This window comes from Salminus brasiliensis, chromosome 9, assembly GCF_030463535.1.
Source record: "Salminus brasiliensis chromosome 9, fSalBra1.hap2, whole genome shotgun sequence".
Lineage (NCBI taxonomy): Eukaryota > Metazoa > Chordata > Actinopteri > Characiformes > Bryconidae > Salminus > Salminus brasiliensis.
The window spans coordinates 5,307,226-5,319,435 of record NC_132886.1 but is presented as its reverse complement, the minus strand read 5'-3'; the positions used below and the strand labels follow the sequence as shown (position 1 = coordinate 5,319,435).

Genomic DNA, 12,210 nt, shown 5'->3' with positions numbered 1-12,210 from the left:
TGCTCTCTTACCTCCCTCAAGGCACGAAAATTCTGCATCTTCACGGCCATTCCATACAGTGCCTTGCTACTGATAGTTGAGAACTCACCCAGGCCTGGAGAGGAAAAGGTCAGGAGGTTACCCCTTCCCTCCTGCCAGTCACCAACAGCCGCAGTCACTTGTAACCATGGAAAGGGAGGACGCTCCTCGCTCGGCAGTTGGTCCAATATTCCTCTGGCCGCTGGTGGAAGTGCCTGCTGTAACTGGGTCACAAACCTTTCCAGCAGCCGCAATGACTTTACACCAGTCTGCTGAGACAAGAGCTGTGGTGTCTTCCATCCGCCGTTACCTGGAATCAGCATGTGGCCCAACTTACTGACCCCCGCTGACATGAAGCAGTTCCTCAGACTCTGCGATGGATCTATGCCCAGCCTTATCTCAGGGTTCTGAAAGATGGGTTCCTCCCGCATCCAGGGGCCTACTCCCAGTCCTCCATCCCGAGAAAATCTGAACAGTCTCCAGGCCTTTAAAACTGCAGCATAAAAGTTTGAGACTCCAGCAAGGTGCAATCCTTCCAAGTTCATGAGGAACAACTGGAGGTCCAGCCCCCTACCCCCAGTTCTCCTCAGCAGAGCACATGCAGGCTCCCTCCATTCTACATCATCATGGTAAAGCAGCCTCTGTGCAGCCTTTAGCCTGAAAGCCACAGCTCTACTTTCAAGGTCTACCAGACCGTGCCCGCCCTCATGAGTGGGTAAATAGAGCACTGCAGCCTTCGTCCAGTGACATCCAGTCCAAAAAAAGTCTACCATCTTTCTCTGGACCTCAGTCAGCAGACCAGGTGGAGCATTTAAAACCTTCAGTCGGTGCCACAGCGTGGATGCCACGAGGTTGTTGATGATCAACACCCTACCTCGGTATGACACGTGATGGAGCAGCCACTTCCACTTGTCCAGCTTTTGAACAGTCTGCTGTAAAACACCCTCCCAATTCAGCATGACTGCCTCTCCCACACCCAGGTAGACTCCCAGGACCTTTAACCTACGTGTACCCCACACTAGGCCCCCAGGTAGGTTAGGGGGAGTACTGCCCCGTCCACACCACAAGGCTTCACACTTTTTCCCGTTCACTTTACCAGATGATGCCTTCTCGTAACAACTAAGACCTTCCTGCAGTTGTTGGATATCCCTTTCATCCTTTACGATCACAGTGACATCATCAGCATAAGCTGATACAGAAAAGGCCGAAAGGCCACCCCATCCTGAGACTGCGACTCCTTGCACTGTCTTCCTCAATCGTAGCAGTAAAGGTTCAATGGCCAAGGAATAGAGCTGACCCGATAAGGGGCATCCCTGTCTAATCCCTCGCCTGACCGAGACAGGCCGGCTCAATCCCCCTCCTACCTTAATCAGACAATAAACATTGGAATACAGATTTTGTAATCACAGCATAGAAGGGCTACTGGACGCCAGTTTTTAATGTCACACAAATCTCCCTTTTTTGGGAGAAGGGACAGAACCGCCCTACGGCAGCTCAGAGGCAGTTCCCCCTGCACAATGCATTCACACAGCATTTCATATAAGTCAGAACCAACCAAATCCCAGAATGCTTTATAAAACTCAACTGGCAGTCCATCCACCCCTGGGGATCGGCCATCCGCCATCTGGAGCGCTGCGGTGTGAAGTTCATGTAGTGAGATCGGTTGATCCAGACTACACTTCTGATCCAAGGACAACTTGGGCAGATCTAACAGCATGGAGTCCACGCATGCAGTGTCACACGGATCAGCTGTAAACAATGCAGAATAAAAATCCACCTCCCTCTCCCGCATTTCCCCCACATGGGAAGTTAGTCTCCCATCAGACAGATATAATCCATGCATCTGTTTGGGTTGGTTACAGTGTTTCTCTAACCCAAAAAAGAAGGACGTAGGGGCATCCATTTCATTCAGCAGTTTAAAACGAGCTCTCACAAGTGCACCCTTCGCTTTCTCTTGCAGAAAGGTTCCCAGGTCCCTGCGCAGCGCCGCCAGGTCAGCCTGCAATCCAGCATCAGGGTTCTGACCCACTAACTGTTCTTCAACATGCTTAATGTTGGCTTCAAGGTCAGAAAGAACCCTCCTCCTTTCCACAGTGGCTAGAGCTGTATACTGTTGGCAGTACAGTCTAATGTGAGCTTTCCCCACATCCCACCACTGTCTGAGGGAATCATAGTCCCCTTTCCTGAACCGCCACATTTCCCAAAACTGCTGAAAAGCAGAGCAAAAAGCAGCATCCTGCAAGAGCTGCACATTAAACTTCCAGTAGGCCGCTCCGTGCTGCCTGTACACAGTAGACAACTGGATCAACACAAAATGATGGTCAGAAAAACCTACAGGAAGTATTGAGGCTGTAAGCAAACTATTAGTGTGGTCATTCAGTAGATAAAGACGGTCCAAACAACCCCAGAAGGGCCTGCAGCCTCCTCCACTACCCCCACACCCCCACCTTCAGCACTCCCCGCCTGCTCAGCTACACCTGCACACACATCTACCTGCATCTCTACCACCAATGGTCCGCTGGCTGAACAGTACACACACCTTCACCAGGCCCAGCCTCAGCGGCCTCCCGTACCCCTCCTGCCGCCTCGCTCACCTGAGAGTCAGACCCGCCGCGCGCCGCCACTCCCTCCCCCACAGGATCCGGTGCCGGTTCAGAAGCCGGCTCGTCGTGCTGCTCTGTGCGGACAAACAAACCTTTTATGCCCCACGTCCCCACACTCAAAACACCGCAAGCTGCCCGTAGTAGCAAACACCACATACGAGCTGTCGCCGTGCTTCACCCACAGCGTGAGGTCCAGCGTCTGGTCAGGGTTGTGTAGAAACATAAACACCTGCCTGCGGAACGAGAGGACGTGTCTCACAGCGGCGGTCTTACACCCGAGAGGGATCATCTTCATCGAGCTAGCCAGCTTCCCAAACCGAACTAGCTCCCTCTCAATCACCTCATGATCGATGAAGGGGGGCACGTTAGACACCACCACCCTCGTAGCTGGCGCCGCGAGCGGGGATACAGGCACCATCACTCCCTTCACCCAAACCCCACTCTCAATAACCTCCCCACTAAAGCCTCCTTCTTTAAAAACACCACCACCGCTTTATTCATCCGCGAAGCAGAGTAGATGTTCTCACAGCCTACCTACTCCCCCACCGCGAGCAGCGCGTCCTCAACGCTCGCACCGCCATCAGGCACACACCTGAACCCGTGGCGCAGTTTGCGCCTCACCGCCAGATTGGGATGCCATGTCCGCCCGCCACAGAGTGGCCAGGCCACTGGCCCAGATCCAACCAAGACCCTAAACAATTCCCCCAAACCCCAAAAAAGCAACAAATAACCAAGACAAAACACTAATAACCCAGTAAAATACCAGAACGATTAGGTAAGAGAAAAGTAATGAAAAAGATTTAGAAGAATTAAAGAAATGGCAAACCATTCCACTTCAAAAACCTCCATGGTAGTCATGAGCTCATGGAAACCAAAATCAAAACGGATCCTGGACTCCACCAGAGCCAGGAACAAAGGCAAGACCTCCTGACCTCCATTCTGTTCTTTCTAGAAATATACACAGCCAATTTTGCCTGGCCAATCAAAAAATTCAGCAGCTGCCACTTAACCCGCTCCTTCTGGCTGTATCCAGCCCCAAATATAAAAATCTCAGGGGTAAAATTGACCCCACCTCTCTGAAAGATAGAACGAAGCGTATCAAAAAGGGGTTTAAGTCTGACATTCTAAAAAGCAATGAAAAACCGTCTCTCTGAGCCCACAGAAGACACAAGCATTACTGACCTCAGGACTGATAATTGAGACAAAAGCATTAACAGCCAACACACCATGCAGAATTCGCCACTGGAGATCCCCAGTCCTTTTCGTCAGAGGGGGCTTATACAGCACCCTCCACACTGGACGTTTGTCCAAACCCATCCCAAACTTGCTCCTCCACACAGTGTCCGGTCTTCCATTGAACACTGACTTATTTAAAACCTATTATTATTTAAAAACAGAATTTATACAAAGCCTGGGCTGACACAGTGTGGAGATCCAAGTTCTGCCAATCAGAAGTCAATAAAGGACCCGACACACCGTCCAGATCAGGTGTGAGACCAGTCTTCGGAAAAGGGTCCTTTCTATTTGGTGTCAAGCCTCCATTGCCATACGCCTGCAAAATACTTGTCCTCCAGTGACAACCTGCTACTCCATAAGTCCAGTATGATCTTGGCCTGCCGAACAGACCACTGCCCCAACAAAGAGGCAACATCATGAACATTATCTAGGCCCGGCCACATCCACAAAGTTCCTCAGTTTTACTGTTCTCGAGGCACAGAGTCTGTGCGTGAGACCCAGTGCCCCATCAGCCAACACATCTAGCTGAGCTCCTTTAATCAAGGGCTCCTCCAACAGCCAGTAGAGAGAGGTCTGCTCCAGTCGGTGGTGCTTGAAGAGAGTCCAAAACTTAAAAAGTCCATGGTAAAAAAGGGGTAATCCATTCAAATGCAGCTGTCTATGATCCATAGAAAAAATAGTGCTGTATCCAGCCCCAGTCCATCAACAGTGTGCAAAATACTACTAGCCACTTCCCTCCACACCAAATCTGTATCACCAGTCAGGTATTTCTGCAGGAACTCCAGACGAAAAGCTGCCATTCTGCTGTGAAGGTGAATAAGTCGTCCCCCAAAAACACACCCAAGTATTTCAGCCCCCCTCTTTTCCAGGCCATGTTAGCTGGTAGCTGCAGCAAGCCCTCAGACCACGGCCCCACTGCCAAAGCTTCACTCTTTTCCCAGTTTACTTTAGCTGCAGATAAACACCCAAAATCCCAAACAGTAGCTACCAAATAGTCAACATCTGACTGTCCACTCACCATTATTACAATGTCATCTGCATAAGCAGAAAGCTGAAGCCTAGGATGCCCATCCTGTCCCAAATCCAGACCAACAAGAGTAGAGCCAAGTTTATGAAGTAGTGGTTCAATGGCCAAGGAGTAAAGCATTCCAGACAGAGCACACCCCTGGTGTATGCCACGGCATGCTTTGAATGGTGCACTCAGACCCCCGTTAATCTTCAATACACTTTCAACATCCTGATACAGCACTTTAACCATGTTAAGAAAATTCAGCCCAAAACCCAGCACTTCTAAGGTCTGTCACAAATACTGGTGCTCAACTTTGTCAAAAGCCTTTTCTTGGTCTATGGAGATAAGACCAAAGTCAAGCCCACAAATCCTTGCATTTACATTTACATTTACGGCATTTAGCAGACGCTCTTATCCAGAGCGACTTACAAAGTGCTTTGCTATTTACCCAAGAAAACCTCAGCTAGTTAGAATAGACTAATACAAAAGATACCTCCAAGCTTAGACATTGCTAAACACAATACAATAAGGCGACCATAGAACTATTCGTCCAAGTACTCTCTGAAGAGGTGGGTCTTCAGTCTGCGTTTGAAGACAGCGAGCGACTCGGCCGTTCGGACATCCAGGGGCAGCTCGTTCCACCACTTTGGTGCCAGGACAGAAAAAAGCCTGGACGCTTGTCTTCCGCGGATTTTGAGGGATGGTGGGTCGAGCCGAGCCGTACTTGAAGCTCGAAGGGCTCTTGGTGCGGATCGGCTTTTGACCATTGCCATTAGATACGGAGGGGCTGGTCCGTTCTTGGCTTTGTAGGCCAGCGTCAGGGTTTTAAATCTGATGCGGGCAGCTACAGGAAGCCAGTGGAGAGAACGCAGCAGTGGAGTGACATGGCTGAATTTAGGGACATTGAAGACGACCCGTGCCGCTGCATTCTGGATGAGTTGCAGGGGCCTGATGGCGCGCAGAGGGAGACCAGCCAGAAGAGAGTTGCAGTAGTCAAGTCTGGAAGTGACGAGAGACTGAACAAGCACCTGGGTGGCCTCTCTAGAGAGGAAGGGTCGAATTCTCCGGATGTTGTACAGAAGAAATCTGCAGGACCGAGTTACGTTTGCAACATGACTTGAGAACGATAACTGATCATCCATCACTACACCACGGCTGCGGGCTTCAGTAGAGGGAGTGACCAGTGAGTTCTCGAAGGTGATGGCAAGATCGTTTCTTGGTCCAGCAGTTCCCGGGATGTACAGCAGCTCCGTCTTGCTGGGGTTGAGTTTGAGGTGGTGAGCCGCCATCCAAGACGAGACGTCGGCGAGGCATGCTGAGATACGGGTGGAGACCTGTGTGTCAGACGGTGGGAAAGAGAGCATGAGTTGAGTGTCGTCGGCGTAACAGTGGTAAGAGAATCCATGGGAGGATATCACTTTACCAAGAGAGTGAGTGTACAGTGAGAAAAGAAGAGGACCAAGAACTGAGCCTTGTGGAACGCCAGTGGAGAGACTACAAGGAGCGGACGTGTCGCCCTGCCACGTTACCTGGTATGAGCGTCCCTGCAGGTATGATGCGAACCATTGCCATGCAGAGCCGGTAATTCCAAGACCGGCAAGGATAGACAGGAGGATCTTGTGGTCCACTGTGTCAAAAGCTGCGGAGAGGTCAAGAAGGATCAGAACCGAGGACAGTCTGGCAGCTTTAGCTGCATGGAGCTTCTCTGTAACTGCAATGAGAGCAGTTTCAGTAGAGTGTGCAGCTTTGAAGCCAGACTGGTGGGGGTCCTGAAGATTGTTCAGCGTGAGAAAGAGAGATAGTTGGTTGTAGACAGAACGTTCGAGAATCTTTGAGAGGAAAGAGAGAAGAGAGATAGGTCTGTAGTTGCCGATGTCCAAGCTGTCTAGAGTTGGTTTCTTTAGGATGGGCACGACTCTGGCAGACTTGAAGGCCGATGGTACCTGACCTGATGACAAAGAGCTGTTTATGATAGAGGAGATGAAGGGGAGGAGGTTTGGAGCGATGGTTTGGAACAGAGGGGATGGAATAGGGTCTAGTGGACAGGTGGTAGGATTATTGGAGGTGAGAAGATGTAGGAGGTCATCTGTGGAAAGAGGAGAGAAGCAAGTCAGAGAAGAGGGAGGAGGGCAGTGTCTAGAGAGGGGGGTAGAGGCAGGGGGGAAGGATCGGCGGATCTTGTCAACCTTTTCTTCAAAGAAGGAGACAAAATCATCTGCAGACAGGGTAGTGGGAGGTGGGGGAGTAGGAGGGTTGAGGAGAGAGGAGAAGATGGTGAATAGTTTGCGAAGAACGTCCAAAAATCGTCCAAAAATCGTCCAAAAATCACGCACCAGGAGAACATTGACCCTGATGGATCTGCCAGGCACACAGTAGGTCTGGTCATGGTTTATGACCTGCCCCATCACATTGTCCTATTGGCCAGGCTCTTCGAAAACACCTTGAGATCTATGTACAGGAGGCTTACCGGTCTCCAGTTCTTGATCACCTGTAAGTTACCTTTCTTAGGCAACAAGGTGATATCTGCCCGTCTGCAGCTCAAGGGTAAACAGCCCTCTATCAGGCTCTCATTAAGAACCGCTGACAGTTCCGCACCAAGCTCAGTCCAGAAAGCCTTATAGAACTCCACGGGTAGGCCGTCTATACCTGGGGTGGTCCCACCTTTCATGCCCTGTAGTGCTGCATAAAGCTCATTAATCCCTAGCGGTCTTTCAAGAGCCACACTAAAGCTCCTGGAGAGCTTGGGCATCCCAGCATAGAAGGCATCATCCAGCCCAGCAGCATGCTTGTACTCACTTTTGTACAATTCAGTATAGAACCGTACAGCCCGTTTCCGGATCTCAGCGGGCTCGGTCAGATCCCGTCCATCTTCGGAGCGCAGGGCGTGAATGAAACGGCTCTCGACATTTTTTCTCTCCAGGCCAAAGAAAAACTGAGATGGGGCATCCATCTGCGTTAGAGTCTGAAAACGCGATCGGACCAAAGCCCCTGCGCCCTGACACCCAACAGGTCCTTAAGGGCAGATGTTTTTGACCCCAGGAACGCAGCTCGACTCCGATCTCCAGTAGACTCCAGCAGTTGTTGCAGGTCAATAATTTCAGCCTGAAGTGATCTCACTGACTGAGTGATGTACCTGGAAACACTGAAAGTGTATTGTTGACAGAGCTGTCTTATGTTCACCTTTCCACAATCCCACCATTCAGACAACAAAGAAACGTTAAAATGCCAGTAGGCACTCTTGGGTTTAAAGTTGGCAATAAAAACAAAAACCACAGAACCAAGCTATGATCTGAAAAACCAACGGGCGTGATATCACAGCTGTTAAAAACATTAAGGTGATGCTTAAAACAATAAAACCGGTCCAATCTAGCCAGAGACACAAAACCGTCTCTCACCTTAGCCCAGGTATACTGCCTAAGGGTCTGATTCAGAACCCTCCACACATCACACAAACTGTTGGTGTTTAAGGACTCCCGCAGAACACGCTGAGATGCAGTATGAGGTTCTGTATGGTTCCTATCTAGTGCATCATCCCTTCCCAAAAACAAAAAATCCTCAGAACAAAGGTTCTGCAGAGCCGTATAAACAGTATTCAGGAAAAAAAACCCTGTCGAGGCCTACAGTAGGAGCATATACATTAAACAAAACTATCTTAAACTTCTCATATTTGGCACAAACCACCAAGTACCTGCACCACCTGCACCACCTCAAAGGACATCGGAAGAAAGTTTTTGGCAAACATAATAGCCACTCCCCCAGTAGCTGAGCCCAAATGGCCAAAAATCTCCCTGTCCCATTCTGTCCTTCAGTTAACCTCACTGGCAGGATCACTGAAACAAGATATCAAGACTCTTTCTCTTCATTAAATCATAGATCATTGCTCTTTTTTCCCGTCTCGTGCCCCATTTAGGTTTAAAGATCCCACTCTTATGTTACTCATGAGAAGAGATAGTAAAGGCTACGGCATGAGACACAACAGGGTGAGAAACACAAAACTAGGATGTCTCAAAGCCGTCATCATCATCGTTGAGCTCCAATTTCAACTTTAGTAACAGTTTTTCAGCCTGTAAACCTTGTGCAGATTGAACTGCTTTTCACCTTCATTCCTCATTAATGCACGGGCTGATTGTACTGTATAAACAACTTTCGGTCGGGAAAGTAATCGTCCACCGTGACACCCTTCACATTTTTAGCCTTGCTGAGGAACAGTCTGATCTTCCCAAAGGTGTAAGCATCACAGGAGTTCGGCTGACTTTCTAACTCATGACATATCACGGTCATAGTCCTCCAAAGTACCAGAATCTTCACCCAATGCTTCTTTGCGTTTCTGACCCCTGGGAGCTCCCTGTGTCCTCCCAGACCTTTGCCCAGTTCTAGCCCGCTTCAATTTTCTTTTTCATGGCACCCTAAAAAGGGTTTCTTCAGCTACAGCCTTGGTGTCCATGCCATCTCCCTCCACCAAACTAGCCGCAGCAACCTCTTCACCCTGACCAGCAGCACCCACAGTTCCAGTGGGATCAGAATTCGAGCCAGAACTCACCGGACTAACGTTACTAACCTTGCCCAGCTACTGCACCCCCCGCCTCAGGCTGCACCTGACTAACTAACACAGCAGTTCCTTCTGGAACTGCTAGGGCATCAGCCCTAGGTTGAGCACCACCAGACTCAATCTCCCCTCTAGACCTCCCAGCCACAGCAGGTTCAGGCACCACCCCTGCATCTATACCAGATAGGTGTCCTCCACCTTCAGAAGCTAAAGAGCTCGTAGCTCTCGACGTACCTTCACCCACCTCAAAAGGGCAGGAACGCCTTAAATGGCCCTCCTGTCCACACCCAAAACACTTCATGTGATCAGTGGTACCATAAACTACATAGTCAAAGCCGTCAATTCTGAACTTAAAGCTCACGTTGAGATCTGCAGCTCCGTTCTTCAGCACCATGTACACTTGCCGCCTATAGCAGAAAACATTGGTGCGCATAATTAGAGTTTTTCCACCAAAATGGATCATATTCACAGGGAACATGACCTGACCAAAACGAGACAGTACTGTGATTAACACCTCGTCGGTCATGAAGGGCAGGACGTTTGATAAAATTACTTTCTTAGTGGGATGATCGAGGGGCTTGACAGGCGTCAGAGTTCCCTGAATCACGACGCCGGTCTGAACTACAGTGTTCGCTTTCTCAACGCTGTCCAGAAAGATCACAACCACTTTATTCATACTGGCAGCACACTGCTGCACTCCACCTCCTCCCCCAGCCAGCACACAGTCCTCCACAGAGCACCTCAGCTCCGGTACGAGTTTAATCGTGTGTCCAAGAATGAGTTTTAGCTGGACTTAATTCACAGTATCAGGTCAAACAAACCATCACATGCATAAAAACAGGCTTCCTCACTTTAACATGTCAGCAAACACCAAACTCTCAGCCGTGATTTTACACAGAGCTCCTCCATCGGCCCACACTCTCAAACCCGTCATGATTCCTCATGATGTTAGAAAACCTAAAATCAAGCTTTATCCTTTCCTTTAGCAACCTTTTAAAAATCAATACATCTCCACAATCCTGCAGGAGTCCAGCCTTTTCCTCCTGCTAAAATAACTGCCATCTTGACCCGTCCCAAAATAAAATTAAACAAGTGAGATTTTTCAGTTCAAAAGGTTTAGAGTTTTACTGTTTAGAGTTTTACTGTTTGAAGTTTTTACTGTTTATGGTTTGCTGCATGATGGTCCTGGGTGAAGTGTTGATTCTTTCAGCATAAGCAACAATTAAGGAGTGGGGATAAGAATTTACTTAGTATTCAGACTAATGGTGGATTTAAGCCACATTTAAAAGATAAAGGAAACATAGGGCTGTACTCGAATGGGTCAGTTCTTCTTATAATGTAAAAGTAGCTACAGTAAATCCTAACTGATAAAACCTCTGTTCTCTTTCACATCAAGACTCTGCACTCATCCTGATTAAAGAGAACAAGACATGGTGGGAAGCTCTGAGATACTGCAGAGAGAAGCATGTGGACCTGGTCTCTGTTCACACTGAGGGAATCCAGCAATGGGTGGAGTTTGTTAGTAAAACTGCCTCCACTGCTAATGTGTGGGTGGGTCTGCGTCACATCTGTGCTCAGGGATTGTGGTTCTGGGTGAGTGGGTCGACTATCTGCTACCAGAACTGGGCTCCAGGGAACGGGACTGGAGTGGAAGACTGCAGTGGAGGAGAAAGATCAGGAGCAGTGCAGTCTGGAAGTAAGCAGTGGGTCAGTCTGCCAGAGACCCAGACTCTCAACTTCATCTGCACTGCCTCTCAGGGTGAGACCAGGACTCTTCTAATTTCCTGTTGGACAGATGTGAGTTTACAAACGGAACAAGTTCTTAATCTCGTTTCTTTCTTTTCAGATCTCTGGGAAAGGATTCAGGCCCCACACTAATGTAACTGGATCTGCTCACTGTACTTCACATTAGTGCAGACTTCCATTTCACTACTGTCTCATCAAGCTTTTGCTGTTAGGTTTCTCTAATTATTGTGGTGTCTGGACTATGTGCTTGCATCTATGGTTCATTTGCTTACCCATAAGCCTTTGTGCCCATAAGTGCATCTGTAATCCACTTATTATATTGAAATTAGAAGTCTAGTCTCTGTCAAATATATTAAATGTCAGACTGCTCTCACCCAGCATTCTCTCTCTTATAGAGCCTCTTTCCTCTTGAAGGAGGTTCAGAAAGTTTAAAGGTCAGAATATAGTCATGCAGTACACTGAATACACCACGTTTTACACTCGCTACAGTTTCTGAAGCAGTGCTCTGGTGATTGGCTTGCTCATTTGTAGTCAGATCATTTCTAGCTGAAGAATTCATGTGTGACTGAAAGCTTTACATTTCACCCTTAGGCTAATTTTTTTACCTGTTTGGACTGTCTAGACTGTCTAGACGAAGTATATAAGAAAGGTCTGTTGTGTATTTGATAAAAGAGCTTGAAGAGTACAATAGAAAATTGTCTGCATATGCATATGAACATCCAGAAGGGGGAGATCCAGGATGAACTTATTTCACGTAATTTATCTCTTATTCAGTGGAACAAAAGACCAAATATTGGGACACCTGTCCATTTACTGTTTCCTCTGAACTCAAGGGTATTAAAATGAGTTTATCCTGCTTCTCAGAGGGATCTGCCCCAGCACACTACACATTCCGGCCACCAGGGGTTGGCGTTGCCAGAATCTAAGTTTTGTGGAGCATTAACAGATGTTATCTTTGTGGGTTTTGGGAGCAAACTGTTAAGGTAATCCTGTGGACTTTCAAGGACTTCTGGGTCTTCTTGTTTTAGAATAGTTTTTGCCTTTTGTTCCCT

The 12,210-nt window shown here is 48.4% G+C and overlaps 2 protein-coding genes across 2 annotated transcripts in view; one reads left to right on the top strand and one right to left on the bottom strand.

Annotated features, from left to right (window-relative positions):
* LOC140562225 (macrophage mannose receptor 1-like) overlaps nt 1-11,304 on the top strand; it is a 25,649-nt gene extending 14,345 nt beyond the window's left edge. The window contains exons 4-5 of the mRNA XM_072687691.1: nt 10,809-11,171; nt 11,259-11,304. Of these exons, the coding sequence (XP_072543792.1) occupies nt 10,809-11,171; nt 11,259-11,290 (395 nt within the window). The 3' untranslated portion in view covers nt 11,291-11,304. The remainder of the gene's footprint in view (nt 1-10,808; nt 11,172-11,258) is intronic.
* On the bottom strand, nt 5,251-7,816 carry LOC140562890 (uncharacterized). The gene is made up of 3 exons (XM_072688762.1): nt 7,334-7,816; nt 6,396-6,635; nt 5,251-6,200 (listed from the first exon to the last, which is right to left on the bottom strand). Exons 1-3 carry the CDS (start codon nt 7,814-7,816, stop codon nt 5,409-5,411), a joined length of 1,515 nt encoding a protein of 504 aa, XP_072544863.1. The 3' UTR covers nt 5,251-5,408.
* Nucleotides 11,305-12,210: the final 906 nt, after the last annotated feature.